The sequence below is a fragment of the Mesocricetus auratus genome, unplaced genomic scaffold (assembly GCF_017639785.1).
Source record: "Mesocricetus auratus isolate SY011 unplaced genomic scaffold, BCM_Maur_2.0 Super-Scaffold_100030, whole genome shotgun sequence".
Lineage (NCBI taxonomy): Eukaryota > Metazoa > Chordata > Mammalia > Rodentia > Cricetidae > Mesocricetus > Mesocricetus auratus.
Window position 1 is genome coordinate 13,947,821 of NW_024429211.1, and position 19,862 is coordinate 13,967,682.

The 19,862-nt window shown below is 50.8% G+C and overlaps 1 protein-coding gene across 1 annotated transcript in view; it reads right to left on the reverse strand.

The window, feature by feature from the left end:
- The window catches only part of Nav2 (neuron navigator 2), a 347,498-nt gene that overhangs the window by 180,033 nt on the left and 147,603 nt on the right, over positions 1–19,862 (reverse strand). Inside the window, 2 exon segments of the mRNA XM_013122863.3 lie at positions 6,008–6,076; positions 10,206–10,470. Of these exon segments, the coding sequence (XP_012978317.2) occupies positions 6,008–6,076; positions 10,206–10,470 (334 nt within the window).

Here is a 19,862-nt window from a genome sequence, read left to right on the forward strand (position 1 = left end):
GCTGTTTCCAATAATTAAAGTTGAAAGACGAATACATGATGACATATTTAGTTGTATCTTTCAGTTAAAACCCACTGAGCCGTGTTTAAAAGCAACCGGAGCCTTGGCTGACCAGTGTTAGACCCAATGATAAGCCTGAATTTTCAACTCATAAAGCTTTCAGCCTTCTTTTTCAATGTGATTCGGTGAGCACCAAAGAAGCCCGGAGTCTGGAAGCATTTTAGATGTAAGCAGCGAATGCTTTAAACTTTTTCTTGTTGGCTCAGCAAGAAAGATGGTCGTGGAGTCCACAGCGAACATGAGCTGGTGTGAGAGAGGACTGTAAAACCGATCCAGTTAAAGAGCTGGCTGGGTCCCCTCACTCGAAGCGGGGAGAGGTGCATGGAGGGGGTTGCTATTCCCCTGGGCAGCCAGTGGGTCTTGAAGGCACTGCTTCCTACTGTCCTGGGAGCATTTACCTCTGTGAATTTGCCACCTCTAAGTTTGGAGAAATTTAGTTCCACAAAGAGACGCCTGGTACAGTCCCGGTGTCTGGGGTGGGGGCTGGATGTGTCAGTACAGCTGGTCAAGGAGGTCCAGGGATGGGTCCTTAGTGTCGCTTGGACCTGTTTCCAATCAATGCGCTGTCCTGCAAATCATCCTGGTTTGGTAGAGCAGGTACACACGGGTGTGTGTGTGTGTGTGCGGGGCTCTTGGGTTGGATTGGCTTGAGCAGCAAGGCCTGCGGAAGTCTTTATCCCCACACAGAGGACTGGACGGAGGAGGACAATGGGCTTGTTCCAAGATGATGTCACGGCAGGGGTATTCCATGGTGCAGGCTTCAGTAGTGGGTTGTGAAGACCAGGGAAGCACCCAGCAGCAAGACGGAAAAGACAAATCCTTCCAGAGTTGCTAGAGAGTCTCCACTGTGCTCGCAGGAGAAAGCACAGAAGCAAGCCATCCAAGCAGAGGATAGGTCGGCCAACCCTGAGTCATTCTGATTTTCTGGGAGGCGGTGATGGACAGAAAGCAGGCTTTCCCACCCACAGGACTCGGAGCCAGCCTCACATCTGACATTCATATTCCTCATCTATAGCTTTGGAAAAGTATCTACCCAGCGAATGGCTGTCCTTTTGAAATGGGACTTGATACCTAGTCTGTTGTAATTACTTGGTGCCACCGACCGAGTTCCCCTCTCATCCTCCCTGCTTCGCATAGATTCATAAGGACACCCAGCATCATAAAGGAATCGCAAGAATCAGACAAGGAAGGAAGCGGATGGACCTAAAGGCCTAGAAAGGAGGAGGACAAAAATCAGTATCTGAGACCAGCATTTGCAAAGAGGCAAGATGGGTTTTGTCAAGCAAGGGCTCTTTTTCTCATTAAAGAACATTCCAGAATAGAAACTATCTTGTCTGTGATGGAGAACTTGCACTCGGGGAGACTTCTGGGTTATTTGTGCCTCACTCTTCATTTGGGACTAAGAAGCACAGTCTTGGATTCCTCATGGTGGCCATGGCTCCTCTGATGCTGGAAACGATTGCTCTGAAGATCATCCATCGGAAGATTTTGTCATCTGAAGCCTCTTTCACCCAGCTGAAGATTTTAGCAAGACCCCCCACCCCACCCCCCCACCGCCGACCGGTTTTCTGTCAGCCTGACACAAGCTAAAGTCATTTGAGAGCTGGGAACCTCAACTGAGAAAGTGACTCCATGAGACTGGGATACAGACAAGTCTGTAGGGCATTTTCTTAGTTAAGCGATATTACTAATTAAGGATGTGGGAGGGCCCAGTCCATTTTAGTTGGGGCCATCCCTGGGCTGGTGGTCCTGGGTTCTATCAGGAAGCAGACTGGCTGAGCCATAAAGAACAAGCCAGTAAGCAGCACCCCTCCACGGCCTCTGCGTCAGCTCCTGCCTCCAGGTTCCTGCCCTGTGTGAGTTCCTGTCCTGTCTTCCTTCAGTGACGAACAGTGAGATGGGAGAATACGCCAAATAGACCCTTTCCTCTCCAACTTGATTTTGGTCATGGTGTTTCATCTACAACCAAAGTCACATTAACTAGGACACCACATGGTGTACAAAGACTATGAATGGATGTGGTATAAGTGGGAACTTGGCCACAAGGAAACCAAGGCACCCCTTGGGACAGTATGCTGCCCCCTTAACGGAATTAGTTCAGAAGTATGAGATTTCAAGTGCAGGATTTCAAAGTTAAAGGCAACCATGGTGTCCTAAGGCAGCTGGATGGTCACAGGAGGCCACTCCACTGGCTTACAGGAGGCAGGAGGCAGGACTAGACTGTCTGGATCCGAAGGAGCCGGCTGCCCCCAGCTAGCGTCTAGGTAACACATGTATGGGTGCAGAGACAATTCACAGAAATGAAGTGACAACTTTCAGAAGGGGATGAAAAGGAAGACCCCAGAGCAAGACCCAGATCTGTGGCGGAAGGGAATGTAGGCAGAGGCTCCAAAGACAAAGGCCGCCGCACGTGGTGAGAGCTCGCAGAAAGTCCAGAGGGGAAGCTAGGCACGGTGGCTCATATCTCTGACTCTAGATACTCAGGAGGCTGAGGTGGGAAGGGCCAAAGGTCGAGGCCATTCCAGATGAATAGAGAATGTTCAAGGTCAGCCAAGGCAGCTCTGTGAGATCTGGAAGGGGGGTCTAATGGGCTGGCTCAATGGTAGAGCATCCGCCTTGTATGCAGTACAGCAAACAGTCTGCCACCAAAGTATGGCTAGGTGCGGGCTCTCGCCGGTAGCCCTGATTCGGTGAGGCTGAGGTAGGTAACCAGACTTACCCCCAGCCTGGGCTGCCAAGTGAGACCCTATCTCAAAAGCAAAGCACACTAAGAGAGGGTGGAGGACAGAGCTGGAGTGTGCCAGTTCTTGAGGGACAGAGTGGAGGGAACCAGCCAGGGGAAGTGAACAGGACCAGAAGGAGGGACCATCTTGTGGGTCATACTAGGAAGCCTGGGTTCTGTCTAATCCCTCAGGGCCGAAGCACTAATTAAGGAGGCCGAGAGCAGAGCTGGAGCTAAAAATAAGAGTATGCCTAGGCCACCAGTGACACAGGCCCATGGCCTCACACAGGCGGTGGCCTCTGGCTAAGCATTTTGCAGCTCATCACTGTTAACATCCTTGTGTGTCAGGGGGGCCTGGATCGACCCCAGCCTGGAAGCACGTGATGCCAGCTACATTAGAACCCTGCCCTGCTGAAGAGCTGGGTCTGACCCCGTAGGAACAGCTGCAGGTGGCTATGGCAGAGGCTGCCCACCACACAGCCTCACTGATGTAAGGCAGTGGGGAGGCGGGCGGGCGGACCAGCCCTGTGCCGTTCACTGCACTAAGAGTTGCCGGAAGTTCTACCAGTAGAACTTCTACTGACAGTCATTTCCCATCCAGCTTCAGACGGACAGAAGGTACAGATGGGTTTTCCCAGACACGCATGGGGCTTTAGAGAGAAAAAAAATTAAGGGAAGTGCTGTGAGAAGGTGAGACGCAGGTCTTGCTGCTGTGAGAACAGTGGTCGGTTTCTCCACGGTGTGGAGAGCCAAGCAGAGGACCGAACTTAGCCCCGGCACGGAGTCTACAGCCCCCTGTGCCCCCACTCCACGGGCTGTATGTACGTGCTGAAGGGAAGAGGGCAGTTCTTCCCCCGCAACCCACTTCAAAGGCCGGGGGGAGCAGAGGGGTGCCCCTCCCAGGAAGCACAGCAGCTTGTGTGCATATGCGGCGGGTGGGGAGCCCGGGACAGGAGACGCTTTCTTGCCAGACGTGATTGAATGCTAAATCTCTCATTTCCACAGCATCTGCTTTTCAGCAGCTACGCAGAGGGACTGACTACCACACTAATTCCACTCCCCAAGGAGGCCATGCAGGGACCCACCCCGCCTGGCCGCCTTATACCTAGCTCAGCCCTGAAGACCAACATCACCCATGCTTCTGCAACTTACTGAGCACCGACGATGTTCTAAAGCCGTGAAAGCCTTTTACAAAGCCCCCAGGACGCGCTGTGGGAAGCAAGGTAGACGCAGCGTGCTCCTAGGGGGGGGCATCATTTACCCAGGTAGCACTAAGTGTCATGGTGTACCCTTGTGTCAACATGCTTTCCTGCCTCCAGTAGTAAGAACATGGCAAATGTCTGTGACTCTGCTGAAGGTGCTAGGGGTGACAACACCATGGACAGCAGAAATGCATGAGGCCCACACTCAAGGGCGAGGCTTATCACTCTGCCGGACATTCTTGGTGTCCATCAAGATACTTAGTCCCGGCAGGAATCCCAACAGCATTTAAACGTCGGCTAGGCGCCCGTCTTCCAAGCTCTTGGGAGGGGAGAAGGTTGCGGGTGCCTCTCTCGCCAATCAAGAGTTTACTGCTCTCCTTAACAGTAATCCGTCTCAGTCCTGACAATGATACCCAGGGGTAAGGTCTGGGAAGAGGGGAGTCCAAGAGTGCAGCCTCAGCAGAGACAAATGCACTCAAAACCCTCTTGATGAGGGATGCAACAACTCTGGAAGCCAGGCCTTGGCCGAGGGTGAGGCTGGGAGCTCTGTTCTGGGCATAGGCTAGGGGTTGGGTAGCTGCGCCCTTGTCTTCGGCTCTTCCTCTCTCCAGGCTGCCTCCTTCCAGCATCTGTACCAGTGCACAGCAGGCAGGCGCTTCCAATCGCACAGCTTCCCAGCCAGCTCCTGTTCTCTCGTCTCTCAGGGCAGAGCGCTGGGTTTCACAGGAGCAGACACAGGTTCCTCCAGGCTGCCCTTTCCTTTCACGTGTTTATGCATTCCCAGGATGCTCAGATCCCGTGGGATCAGCCTGTTGGTGAAGGGGCGTCCACTCCTGCTGCAGCCTCCCCTCCTCCAACAGGGGGAGCACTCTCTTACAGACAACACGTGTAGGCTGTGCACGGAGGCATGGCGCCACGCAGTTTCTCCCTCACAAGATTTCCAGAAAAAAAGAAGCTGATGGTAACATCTCCTAAAGCAGAGGGGGCAGCTGGTCACAGATCTGTACATGGATGAAATTAACCGTCAGCTTTCATTCCCTTTCAGGAATGAACACAGCTTTGGTCATCACGGGGCAGATTCAACCCCCGTGTGGCTTCACTCGGGGACCACAGGGACAGGGTGAAGGACAAGGCTGAGCCAGTGGCCGGAGCAGTAAGGTTTGACACAGAAGTGTCACCAACATCACAGCAGCATGATAAAGAGAAAGAAAGGGTGGTAAGGCCTATGGGTTCTGGGTCAAAGCAACCTGGGCTCTCTTCCATCCTCTGTGTAGCCTGGGAGAAAATGTCACTCTTGCGAAACTTCGGTTTCCATGACTGCAAAGTGGGGCTATTCCTATGACCTACCTCATTACCTCATGGGGGCTGCAGGCATTAAACAAATCTGTGTATGTTACAATGTACCTGGTTTTCCCACACCCAAGCATGCATCCCAGGGCTCGGGGACAGGATGCCTGCAGACTAGCTTGCTGGGTTTTGTTTTCGTTTTTCCGAGAAACTGAGGCAACTTCCCCATGGTGGGCAGGAGAATCCAGAAACAAAAACAGGACACGACAGCCTTCTGCTGTGGATTCACATTTCAGATCTCGGCTCACAGGGAACCCTACCCCCGGTTAGTAATTGAGCCACAGTGACCATAGCCAAAGCACTGCACACAGAGCGGAGATGCGGATTAGGGCTGGGATGGAGCAGGGAGCAAATGCATTCATCGTAAAATTGCTATGCAACTACCCGGAAACTCACCTCCTCCTATGAATGGGATTCTGGTAATGAGGTGAAATCAATACAGTGAGAAACATCCCGTTGGAGCCAGTCACTTACACACATACACATAAACACACCCCTACCCAAGGCCACTGGAGGAACTCCCCACACTGAACCATTAGCCAAAGCATGTTTGCGTTCGGGCAACTGGAGACACAGAGCAGGATGGGAATCAGAAGGGAAGTCAGCCAGGGAGGAGGAAACAGGAAGACTGGGCTGGGTTTGAACCATGCTTTGTAGGACACACAGGACTGCTAACCTAGAGATCTTTTTCTGACCCAGAGTGAAGCGGATGATTTTGCTTTGAGATGAGTCCTTGGATGACACACTGCAGGATAGAAAGGAAAGGAGGAAAAGGAGATGAGTGAGGAGAACAGACTCGTTAGACATGCCAAGAGGAAGGTACCTGGGCCGGTCCTCTGTATATTTTCATTAGACCTAACTCCAGTGATTTGATACACTTACAATGTGAAGAAACTACACTCAAGATGGTCTAAAACCTAGACTTGTAATCTGAGCTACTCAGGAGGCTGAGGCAGGAGAACAGTGTCTTCGCTACTTTTCCATTGCTCTAAAGAAGACACCATGACCAAGGCTACTGATAGAAGAGTTTATCGGGGCTCCCAGTTTCAGAGGCTAAGTCCATGACCATCAAAACTGGCACAAAACACCATCGATGGCATGTTCCAAGATCTGCCTGGGCTACAGAGTGAGTTCAAGACAAGCCTTGGCAACTTAACGAGACCTTGCTTTAAAATAATAAGTAAAGAGAAAGCTCAGTAGCTGAGCATGTGCCTACTATGTGTAAGGTCCTAGGTCTTTCCCCATGACTGTAAAACAAAACATTCATCTCAGGACATTCATGTTGTGCCCCTAAATACTGCCTTCACTCAACTACACACGTTCTTTATACTTAGTGTTTGAGTTGGTTTTCTGTGGCAGGGTCTCACATTGAAGCCGAGGCTAATCTGAGAATCACTCTCAGTCGATAGTCTGGGCTGGCCTAGAATTTGTGGCAATCCTCCTTCCTGTCTTTACACCTCTTTAAATCAGAGCAATGCCTGAAGTATGAAGCATTTATAATGTATAAAGCAATCCTTTCTAAAGCACTGGCGTATTTATTTGACAAGTCTGTTCATTGGGGTGTAAAGGCAAATGCCCCATAAATGTGTACATACAGACTTTTTCTCCCCTCTCCCCAAGACAGGGTTTCTCTTGGTCAGATTTAATCAAGAACAGTTTACAGTTATTTTGTGCTGTTTATCTTTCTCATGTCTTCTTAGATGAAAGTTAGGGTACTGAGGACAGCACACGCTCTACCTCAGAGCTGTCTCCTAGCCTGAAACAGTTATCATCTGACATCCATTTTTCTTGCACTCCATTCACAGGGAAAAAAAACACCTATGTTAAGAAACACTGTTCTTGGAGAGTGAAGGGAGGGGTAAGAATGGTGAGAAAAATGAAATCAAGCAACTTTTGGATGTTTCCTAGATAATGGAATATGGATTGTATTCAAGGTAGACACAAGTGGAAAAAAAAGATGCAAGGCTTAGAAAGTGTGTTCCTTCCTAAGATCCTACACTATAGGACACTTCATGTTGTGACTATGGACAAGTGCCCAGTCTTGATGCAGACTGTACAGTGACGAAGCTGCTCTGACATCCTCATCCCAGTGTCTCAGATGTCCTTGAGTAACTCTGGCCAGCTTCCTAGAAAGCTGCCGAATGTTGGTGTCTGCTTGCCCTGAGATATGTTGAACCTAGACGTCTTCTTAATGGGCATGTCTGCACCTTGAAGAGCCCTGACTGAACACCAGAGCGGGCTTGGCTTCCACCAGTGCCTGATGCAAACAGCCAACGGCCCAAATGGTTACTCTTCAGGGCTTTGGCTACCAAAGGTAGAATGGGGCTAATAGCACAGTGCAAGCCGCCGGTGCTGCAATTTTTATCATCCGTAAATTCATAGCCAGAGGGTTAGCATGGGCTAGCCCACGTCTAGACCTTGGCATGATCCCTTTGAAAGTAGAAGTAGAAAGCAACAGGGCCACAACAGAGGGGATCACTGTGTGCAGAAGGAATCAAACCCTCGTCCGTGCTACCACTGTGTAGGGACAGAGAGCAGCGCCGTGGTGGCAAGAGCCCTTCTGCCGTCAGAGTAAATGAATTTCACTTGGCTTGGCTTTTCGGGAGGTAAAGTGTTCATTAGCAGCAAGCTGCTTTTCTTATAAACCTACAAACCTTGCTTTATTGTCTGGGTTTTCTCTTCTTCCCCCACTCTGGATGGCGGCCCCTCGGTCTAACTCCCAAATACACTTCAGGGTCCGTCTGCCTCAGGCCGTCTTGTCCCAAGCCACTCACGTCGCCTAGACTGCAAAGTCCTTCAGTGGACTCTGACTCCCCCACAAGCTCATTCACCAAAGAGATTTTTAAAAATGTAAATCCAATTAAACTCTGAGCCTCCTGTAGCTTCCTGGCACCTCAGAACAGAGTCCAAACTCACTTTATTCAGCCTGGCTTTGGTGCCACTCAACTGTCCCCTCCCCAAGGAAGGTGGCAGCTGCCTTCTTTGCTCGCGGGCAGCCTTCCAGTGCCGTCTCTCCTCATTCTCATGCCAAGCTTGCTCCACACCAGCTGCTCCCTCTGCCAGGTCTCTGAGGTTGAGGTCTGCACGGTTAGTTTCTTTTCATCCATCTCTCTCCACTAGGTGCCATGTCCTCAGAGGGGCCTTCCCATCAGCCCAACCTAAACTATCAACCCTGAATCCCAATCTTCCCGCACACAGACTGCCTCTCCCATCTTCCTCCCTGTTCACAGGCTTGGTGTGCAGCCTCCTCCAGCAACGTGCAAAGAGCAGGCATGGTGGCTGTCATCCATCTCTGACTCCCAAATGACCAACAGGACCTGGCACACAGAAGGCTTTGCGCTGAGTTGATAAAGGGGTGCACACTGGCAGATTCGGGGTCCTGAGCACGACAATCATAGCAACTCAACTGGGATGCTCTCTCCGCTTCCCCTACAAAACTTTTCCCTGCACTGTAATTCTAGTGAGCATCCCAGGGAACGGGCCTGTGCAGAAGGCGGTATGGTTAATGATGGACTCGTCAAGCAAATCACCCAGGGCCACCAGGGAGCCTCCAGCCAGGGGACAGTTCCCCATCGGGCATCCCTCCCAAGGAAAGAGCACAGTAACTGGTGGCTGCTTCTCTCTCTCTCTCTCTCTCTCTCTCTCTCTCTCTCTCTCTCTCTCTCTCTCTCTCTCTCTCTCATTGCTAGTCCATGCAACTGTCCTACTTCCATAGCACCAATTAGATAATTAATTAGGGGGCCTCATTTACATTAGACCCATAACTCCTGGCTGTAACACCCTACCAGCTGGGAAACTGCACTTTTCATGGGGGAAGCACAGCTGTGACTCCATGGGATTTGGCGGTCAAGCGGCTCTGGGTTTGGTTTCTAGCCAGCAGGTATTAAAAAGTCCAAAGAGTACACGAAGCCTTCTGCACTGGTGCTTTGGGGCATACGGCTTTTCAGCACACTTTCGATGAAACCAAGCAGCCAGTGGCACTGGGTTTCACAGCTAAAGACTGGTAGCATTAAAGAAAATAGTCGTAATGGGCATTTCTATAGGACTTTCTCCTAAGCCAAAAGCTTTCCAGTCCCTAGCCCATCAGTCCTTTTTTTCTGCCACTAAAGCAAATGACTTGTGGGTGATGTTTTACAGAATGGCTTACTAATTCACATGCCTATTCTCACTGAAGCACAGACAATAACTAAATTCCATTTTGCTTCCTTCTGTGGCCACTGTTAGCCATGGGTCCCTCTGGAAAGAGTGGCAAGGTCCTGGCCCCTATCCTGCAGGGCAAGGGATGTTCTTGCTCAGCATGACTCTCCTCCACTAAGCTTAAGGCACATGGCTCCCATGATCTACGGTCAACTGAGTCCAGGCACATTTGTCGTCACTGCTCACCCCTATTGCCACTTGCCACTTTTCTTAGGCATTGCCTCTACCGCTCCTGTGGCAACTGGGGGGGGGGGGTCATGTGTTAGCACAGAACTTTGGCACACTTAATGTAAAATGATCTTTGCACCTGACTCTGAACACTTGGCTTCTAAGTCAACCCCAAAAAGACTTGAAGTCCATGTTTGCAGTGATTTAGGCTGTGTGTGCATGTGTGTGTGTGTGTGTGTATGTGTGTGTATGTGTGCGCGTGCACACGCATGTTACAGGCCAGTTATGACAGGGGTAGGTATTAGCACTGGCTGCTTTCCGTTCATCAGACCTGTAAGAGCACACATCTCCACCCGGCATAGGGGAGCCTTGTATCTATCTCAAGGCCATGCTAGTTCCTCGCAAATGAAAACCACAGACCACACAGGCTACCCTACGCAGCTGGGGTGAAGAATGCCTTGAAGATCAGTCTCCCCACGCATCCCCACACATCCCCACGCAGAGCCCACCTGGACTGCATTTCCGCTTGTGCTTTTGCTTGCTGGTTTGAAGCTGGTTGGAGAGGCTGGCACGGGGCTTGGGGAGCGGCCAGCCCCTGTTGCTGAGGAATGCCAGCCTGGCACTGGGGAGGGGCTCCGGCCACCTGAGGCCCGGCAGGTGGCAGAGGGGACGATGAGAGGTGCTGTTTCTGGGGCTGTTGCTGCTGTTGCTGCTTGTATCGGGAGAGGCTGAAGAAGAGGCCTAGGATGGCTTTGAGGTTCCCATTCCTGATCTCTGAAAGACAATAGGGAGAGTCTTGTTACCAGATGCATAAGCACAGGAAACAGCAAACCTCAAACTGTGGCATGGTGAAACTGCCATGAAATTTTCAATGTTTTTAGGTAATATGTCCACCCCACCCTCGTCTCAACTGGAAATGACAGCATAGTCAATCTGCTTGCTGTTTTCAAAAATTAAACTTAAGTTTCTTGCTTAATATATAATGTGGTTTTTAGAACAAATGTTCAAGAATGCCTTTGCACAGACAGTTTAAATAAAAGATTCATGTCACCCTTTCATCCACATTCAATGGGCTTCTTCAGTCCTACCTGAGTTCAACTCCTGAAGGTCCATAAAGATCACTCCTAAACCATAAAGAAATTAGTTTAGTCTCCCCCATGGGGTTGTAGTAGATGTACCAGGCATGTCAGGACTGGCTGGCTGGCTGGCCAGGGCCAGGAGGAACTTCTCAGTAAGAACTCCAGTGAAAGAATGAGCGTCCTCCTCAAGACTGAGCTTGTGATCTGGGCAAGGCTCTGGATCTGGACAGCTCTCTGGCACGAGCAGAGACACCACGGTCTAGTGCAATCTCTGCCAAGTCCACATCTGAGCCTCAAGTCACACGAAGCATGCCAAGTGGCTGCCATTGACTCCAAATCCTCTCTGTCCCCTACCCACTCATCTTCCTTTTCAAACCCATGCCTCAGCCTCTCTTTGAATCCTTAACTCGGATTCAGGTTGAATGTGGGTCAAGAACATAAGAACCAGCGCCTATCAGGGCTCACATGAAATACTTCCTATGTTAAAATAAACTTGAACAGAGCGGGGAGAGTTTTAAGTTCCAGACAGTACTTTTCAGACATTAAAATGCATTTGCCTCGAGGCATGCATAAAGAGCTGTGGCAAGGAATAAAATATTTATTCCACACAGAAGCTAAACATCCATCCTTTTATGTAGCATTTTTAATACCAGCTGCCGACGGCAAGAGGCTCCACTGACTCCTAGGGGGTGTGGCAGGGCCACCGAGAAAGAGGGACATCAGAGAAGGAAACCCAGAGAGGCGACACTCGCCATGCCCTCCTGCTATGCTGGTGAGTGAGCGAGCTAGCTCAAGGCAAGGCCAGGGAAGCTTCAGGGGCCTTGTGAGAGGGTGGGAGTCAGCAGTCCTGCTTCTATGGGGGAGTCCAGGCCTCTGGCTGAGCCCTGGCTGAGGAAACCTGCCCAAGAAGGCACAAGGGGTTCCTCCGAGGTCTGGTGCAGAGAAGAATGCGTGAAGGAAACTAATGTATGCCTTCAGGACAAGCCATGTTCCCTGCAAAGAAGGTATGGCGGCCAGCCAGGGCTTTGGGCCTGTTGTATAACCGCCGCTCCCCCAAGTTAGAATGGGACAAAGCATTTGTTTTGCTGAAGCATCCCTTTCCCCAGGCTGTGAAGGAACCGACAATACAGACTTCTGGAATTTGGTCTTCCTGCCACACTTTGGAGGCTAGCGTGTTCTGTGAAGGCTGACAGGGCGAGCACGGAATTTACAGAGTCTACACCTCTAGCTGTGCAAGTCACATCATCTCTCCTGCCCTCGAGGAAAGGCAATGATACTTCCACAGGCAGCCCCATCACACAAAGCCGTCCTTGCAGAGTGAATGAGGGCATCTGCATCAAGATTCGCCGTGAGCAAAGATACTCTCTACCACTCTTGGCGCTACAGGAAGACCACAGCCTCAGAACCCCAAAGAAAATGGCCACACAGCTCCAGCTTCACGCTGTACCAGAGATGCCTCCCCCAAAGTCATTGTGCAAACCATGACTTAGTTATTAGAAGGCTTACTTTTACGAACATGAGTATCTTTCTTGCATAACTGTGTGTGCACTGTATTTTTATATATGCGTTTTCATGTTGCAAGGCTCAAAGCCTCTGTGCCTTCTGCCTGCAGAAGTGGGTGTTGGAGCCCCTGGAACTGGAGTTACTGTTAACTGAATCCAGGTCCCTTGCAAGAGCAGTCGGTGCTTTTACACACTATAATTTATTTTTAAACTACATTTTGCTTGGTGTGCACGAGGAGGAAGGGGATGCCATAACACCCTTGCGGAAGTCAGAGGACAACTTGTGGAAGTTAGTGTTCTCCTCCCATCATGTAGGCCCCAGGAATTGAACTCAGGTTATTTGGCAACAAATGCCTTTACCTGCTAAGCCATCTATCTCTCCAGCCCTAAACCTTGATATTGACTCATGGGGCTCTTAACTGTGCCACAGCGACAGGTGAAAGTCCAGCAGAGATGCTCAGCCATTGCTCATGAACTATCCCTTACAACGCAGACAACAGAGAAAGTGCCGGCGACGAGGGTAACACCCCGCAACCGTGTAGCTCAGTTTTAATCCCTCAGCTGCTTTCTTCTCCGGTCCAAGGAAAACCAAAGGAACAGCACCCTGTCCCCAAATGTCCTTATAAGTACACGAGCATCGCAGACTTGAGGCTGAGGGAGGGGAGGGTGACTCAGTCAGTACTTCAGTCATGGGGGAACTGAAGCCAGCAACTGAAACACACACCTCTGGTCATCAGTTGGACAGAGACCTGAGTAAGAAATGAAACTTAGGAGTCAATCAAATGTCGACATTCAGATGAGCACCTATGAGGGAACTTGTGGAAACAGAGAAATTCCTCTCAAAATGTGAATCCTCTGGAGAGATAACAGCTATTCCTGGAGATGAAATCTATGCAAATTCTATTTTTGTGCCATTCCCGGTTATCAGGATAGTGGGCCGTTTGCAATTAGCAAGTTTTATGACTGCCTAGTGCTTATCTGCTCTGCTGGTTACAAGTGCATGGTGTCTGTCTATTATTCTGATCCCTGCACACACACACACACTCCCCCCCCGTTACTTAAGGGGAAAGTGAAGCTCAGAAAGGCACTGGGATTTCTCCAAGGTAATAACCCTGGAGGTGGAACTTGAACCGGGTATTTTTCTAGCTCAAGGCCTGGTTTTCCTAACACTGTGACTGCTTGCATGCCCATCCCATGTGGTGAATTTAAAGACAGACCAGATAATGCTTTATTTATTAAGGTAGCTCGTGGGCATGGAAGTATTCTAAGTTCTCTTGGTGCATCCAACATTTCTTAACACATTTAAAAAAACACACACACACAAGAAAAACAAAGGAGGGAAAACAAGAAAAAGAAAAGTCCCAGCATGCCCAGGGGCTCAGAGTCTGCTTGCTACAGTAGGGAGCATGTCCATATCAGCACCCAGAGCTCGCCAGCCCACCCAGTGCAGCTGACCCCACTGGGCTTGTCCCTTCCCTACCTACCACGGTCATCAAGCCATTTGCTGCTCCCCTTTCTCCTGAAGCATTTGCAGCTGTCAGAGATGACGGTGGGTACTCCTCCAGCAAACACACCTTTTCTGGGCATTTTTCTTATAAAGATCGTGGACCCATAAACCAACCTTGGGGGCTGAATCTCGGCAGTCCATGATTTAAAGGCTCTGTGTTGTCGTGAGCCTTGGGCCCCCCGTTTCCTTCTCTGACACACTGACTACATCTCCATGTACCTTCCTGTGCAGACGTTGTTGTTGTGTGGGGACAGTGCATGAGAAGCTGAGCGTGCCCGCACCTGCGGTGCCGCCTCATCGTGGACGTGGAGCTCAGAAAACACAGGACCCTCCCTGCGGCCCCCTCAGCCCCCTCTCTCAGCTCTCCACCCAAGGGAAGCCCAGGTTTCTCTGTAGGTCACACAAAGAAAGTCATCACAAATAACGTCATAGTGGACAAGGTTCAACAATGGCTTTCTTTCTGCTTCTTCAATAAACTGAGGCACTACACACCTTGTATGCATAAAATCATGTATTCAATTCAATGATTTTTTTCAGCGAATTTAATCAGTTCTAATACTAGAACATTTCCATTGATGCAATTCCTTGCACTCAGTGGCAATCAGTCCTAAAACTCCTAGGCACCCAGGAAATCTGCTGCCTCTACAGATTTGCCTTTTCTAGACATCTTATGTAAATCATGCAATTTGTAGGCATTTGCGTTTGGCTTCTTTTACTTCACACATGTTTTGTAGTTGTTGTTTGACTTTCTTTTTATAGTACTGGGAATTGAATCTAGGGCCTCACATATGTGCTAGGCAAGCCTTCTGCCACTGGGCTACACCACCAGCCCTTAGCATAACGCTTTGTCCAACCACGTTAGAACACACAACGGCTTTACAGTGCTGCATAGTACATCACTCTATGGGCACACCATACTTTGCTTAACTATTTCCCAGCTGATGGAACTGTTTAATTTTGTTTCCGTATCACAAAGAACTCAGCAGAGTTGGAAGCTCTCAGTGCTAACCCATGGGTGGTCTGTAACAGACAGCATCCCAAATAGCTAGGATTGTGTTCTGCCCACATTTCCAAATGGTATTTGTGTGGAGAGCCAGTTCCACAGAGGCAGCTGAGAAATAAACCCCTAAGCCCACAAGAATGCTGACACTTCCCAGGGCTCCTGCATGTGATCAGTCGGGTTCACCTAGACTTGTAAGGCAGGTTAAAAACGGGGACACCTGGAGAGAAGCGCCTGGCGCAGGGAGTGCCTGCCTGGCTAAGTACTTGCTTTCTTTTCTTGAACTACCCTCCTTCAGATGGAAGGACAAACGGCACAGACCATTCGGTTCCGGTGACATTCACAGCTGTCGGGACACATACGTCCTTTGGTTTCTGCCTGACCCCTTTGTTCCCACGGGCTTGCGCTAATATGCTCAGATACAGAGATAAGAGATGTAAGTGGGTGCCAAGTATGATGGCTAAGCCAAAGGCTGGTTGTAGGGAAAAGGGACAGCCAAAGAAACACACCCTGAGCAGAGCCAAAGAAACACACTTTGGCCCTGCAGCCAGAACCAATGGAATGCACCCTGATCCTGAAACCAGTGCCAAAGGAACACACTTTGTCCCTGGAATCAGAGTCAGTGAAAGAAATGCACCCTGGCCGAGCAAAACTGCTACACTGGGCAAACATCCCCAGCTGGAAGACCCTCTCCTGCTGGAGCAGAGCTGTACACCGGAGAAACCTTTCCCTGAGGCAAGGCTGTAAGCAGCTAAGCTTACTGCAACCTGTGGTGGTCCTTGGCTCCCGAGCTCCAGGATACCCTTCCATCTGAGCTGTGTAAGACTTAGTATTCTGTGACTCCCGAGTGTCAGAATACCTGTCCCATCCGGACCCGATCATCCCAAAAAACGCTTACACTGGTTATATTTTGTTTTGCTTTTTGAAACAAGGTCTTGTGTAGCCCAGTCTGGCCTTGATCTCAGTATAATCAAAGATGACCTTGAACTTGTGATACTCTTGGGTCTATGCCCCCAAATGCTGGGCTTAGAATCATGCACCCCCACACTGGGTTTATGTGGTGCTGGAGACTGAACCCAGGGCTTCCCGCATGTTAGTTAGGCAAGCATGCTACAAACAGAGCCTTCTCTGGCAACGCTATTTGGTTTCAACACTTTTGTTGTTGTTGTTTGGGGAGTCACTCTGTGGCCTTGGCTTGATGCTCTCTAAATGGAGCAGGTTGACCCCAAATTATAGAGACCTACAGGCTTCTGCTTGAAATTAAAGGAGTGGCTGCCAAACTGGGTTTGTTTTAACGTTTCAAATAGGAATCCCAGCCTGGTCACAAAGTCCATAGACATCAGAATATCAATGTAAGCAAACCTGCCCAGAGGGCAGCAGGAATTTTGTGTCAAAGCATGAGGAGGAGGCTACTGCAGATGGCAACTTTGAACCTCTCATCCAACCCCCCAACTCCCACCAGCCCTGTGGGTCGTCTGTGGCATTGCCCCTGCGGATGAGCTGGCAGCATGACTGCCTTGAGCCCCTCAACCACCCACCCCACTCTGGTGTCCCTGTGTCCCACCAATGGCACTATCTATGGGGAAGAGAGAGCACAGAAGCAGAGGCCATGGGGACCCTTGTGCAGAGGGACAGAAACTGCCACTCAGTGTCTCACTGATGACGCGAGTGAGGATGATGGTAAGTGGACAACGAGGGTCCAGAGAGACTCCCTGCTCCCCCACCCAAGATGAAAGGAGGGGGCAGGTTGGCAACTGACATCACTTCAAAGGCACACACTCCTTCGAGAGTCACCTGTAAGAATGGCCCATAACCGCTGAGTCTGTGGCCTCCCACTTGCCCCTGTAATGTCGGAAGATCATCATAATGTTTTTTTATGCACTTTTAATGCTTTTTTTTTTGTCTTCCTTTTGAAGCCAATCCAGTACCCCAGGCTCCTCCTCAGAGGCGGCAGGCTGGAAAGCCCCTCAGATGCCGGTCCAACCCCTCCCAGTGATTACAGCTGGCTGTGGAAGCAGCAGCGGGCTGTGTGCACCTGTCCTGCGCTGCTGTGGTGGTGCAGACCTGCCCCAACCTGCCTTTAGAGAGCCACACTGAGCCTTTGTTCCAGACCCAGACGGTGGGTACCTGAGGGCAGTCCACAGAGGTGCTGTTGCTGCTGCTGGTCGGAGTGGCCCCTGGCCCACGCCTCCTGCACTCTCGGTACCCTTGAAGCTCCGGCCTGGTTCTTTGCTCTTGGAGCTGTGCCAGAGTCTGCTAGTATAAGCTTGCCCTGCCCCTGGGGTGATGTTCGAGATCTGCTCTGTCCCATAGTCCTTCCAGACTCCACCTGTCATATCTGACAACCTGTCCTAGGGAGTGGGGGTGGCCTTTGTGAGGATACCTGGGCTTCGTTCTTCTGGGGCCTGGGTCCATCCTCCCCTGCGGTGGAGAAGCAGTGGTCAAGAGTGAGGTGTATTCCACTGACAGCTGGGCACACTGAGCAGTTTATTTTTTGGGGGGGCGGTTCCTGCTCTGCAAGCTTATTACGACTAACAAGAACTGTGCTTGAGGAAGTAGTGTCCAGTGCTGCTAAGAAAAGGCAGATGCCTGTTTGGGCAGCCTGGGGGGCCTTCCCAGAGACAGCGCCGTGGTAAATCAGCACTTACCAGAGGTGTTGGTCACAATCTCTCTGTGTGTATATACACTGGTGTGTGTGTGTGTGTGTGTGTGTGAGCACGAGTATGTCCAAATGCACTATGGGGGGAGCCGCAGATGTGGAGGCTACAGATCAGTGTCTGGCGTTTTCCCCATGTCTCTTCATTTATTTTAACACTGACCCTGAAGTTTACCAATTGGCTGTCTGGACTGAGAGTTCCAGGGATCCTCCTGTCCCCAACCTCTACCTTTCTCGACTCTTTTTTTTTTTTTTTTTTTTTTTTTTTTGGTTTTTCGAAACAGGGTTTCTCTGTATTGTTTTGGAGGCTATCAGTCCAGCCCGGCCTCGAACTCACAGAGATCCGCCTGCCTCTGCCTCCGGAGTGCTGGGATTAAAGGCGTGTACCACCACCGCCCGGCTAAAATGTATAGCCCAGGCTGGCCTCGAACTCGTGATCCTCCTGCCTCTGCCTCCTTCAGCAAATCCTACCAGCGTGCACCACCATAACCGGCCCTTTCTTGACTCTTAAGTACGAGGTTTCCAGGCAAGGCATGGGATGCCATGCCCAGATTTTCCATGGGTTCTGTGGGCTCCAGCTCAGGTCTCCATGCTGGCACAAAGAAGCGCTTCACCCACTAACCTGTCTCCAGCCCTACTCATAAGAGCTTTCAGCCACTTTCTCCATCAGTAAACCACGAGTCCCATAAACTCCAGCTCCAGCCGTGAGAACCGCAGCCAATGCGGACAGGCCCACCAGAGCATGCTTGGCATTTGTTTAGTAAATACTCACTGGGCAGACGCCTATGCCTTGGAGTACAGCTAAGAAGGGCAGATAGGAGAACAAATGAAGCAGAAAGACAGACAGCAGGCAGCTGGAAAGTGGCCAGGGGTCACCCCCAGGACTAAGTGAGGAGGCAAGCCCACGCAATGAACGTCTCCTCGATTCCTTGCTACAGAGTACAACTCTGTAAAAGTCCCTGCAAGTGCTCTCTTGGGAGTACTGAAGCCCACTCCATTTCCAGACACTAAGAGGAATGTGTTCTGCCACCTACTGGTCGGCACAAGAATAGCATGGAGGAACATCCTGTTGTCTGAATTTGTGCCTGCTGCTGAACCCCGTGGGTCTGGGCAATGTACACAAAGTCCACAGAGATGAGGCCAACAGCCCAGGCAGGGCAATCCTCTAGGAATCCTTCTGTAAGCCCTGAGATTAAGGTTGTCCAAGTTACTCTTGGAACCGGGTGACCAGGCCTGCCCACGGCCAGGCTTAGCAAAAGGAGAATTCCAACTCCTTCCTGACACATTCACGCAGAGGCACACTATGCGTGCCCAGGAGCCATGGATGCCACCCGCCTCCAACACAGAGGAGACAACAGCTCAGAAACACAGCCAGAAGATCCAAGCTTTCACCTCTTGGCAAAGGCAGGGCTTTGTGGAACCGGTGAGGTCGGCAGACTTACCTGCTTCATCCGTGGACTCCGGCCTCAGTGCTCCCCTCAGCCCCACCCCAACTCACAGGGCAAGCGCTCCCCTATGTCTTTTCAGAGCACACTCCTGCTATGCTAGGAGGAGCAATTGGAACGGTCCGACTGCTCTACCTGTTCCGGGGAAAACCGGAGGCAGATGCAGCCTATGAGGTTGGGAAGATGCCTGGCCTATGGCAGCTTCAGAGTTGGCAGCTGCCTGTATTTACAGACAGGGGGAGGGGGTGAAGGGTGGCACACACACACACACACACACACACACACACACACACACACAGAGAGAGAGAGAGAGAGAGAGAGAGAGAGAGAGAGAGAGAGAGAGAGAGGGAGAGAGAGAGAGAGAGAGAGAGAGAGAGAGAGAGAGAGAGAGAGAGAGAGAGAGAGAGAGGGAGAGGGAGAGGGAGAGAGAGAGACTGAGGACTCTGAGAAGATTCCAGGAGGAGGTGCTGTCTGAAGAGGCAGATAACTCCGGCCAGCTCACTCCAAACCATTACCCCACCTGACAACAAACCTCTAGCAGACACTATCAGTGCTAATTAGCCACCAAATCCAGGTTAATGAAAAGCCAATCAGGAGGTTAGAATGCGGTAGCGTGTTCACAGACCTCACCCTCCCTGTTTTCAAGAGTAAGGTGTACGGCGCTACACCACTAAGGACTAAGCAGGTCCCCCGGGCGCTGGATGGTTGAACTGTGTTCTGTGGTTGCGCGTTCTCTTTCCCACAGATAGCGGCTGATGGATAACCTGCTGCACCACAGGACCAGGAATCAGTGTTGTTCGAGCAGGCACTCCTCCAACTGGAGCAGCGTGCTCCCTCTTTTCTCCACACCCCCTCTGCGGCATGCAGGCGTCGCATACACACCGGGACCGCATTCTGAGAGGATCTGTGAGCTGTCCCAAAGTCAGCATCCTCAACTCTGCCCGGAAGGGCACCCAACCAGGATGGCCCACCAGCAC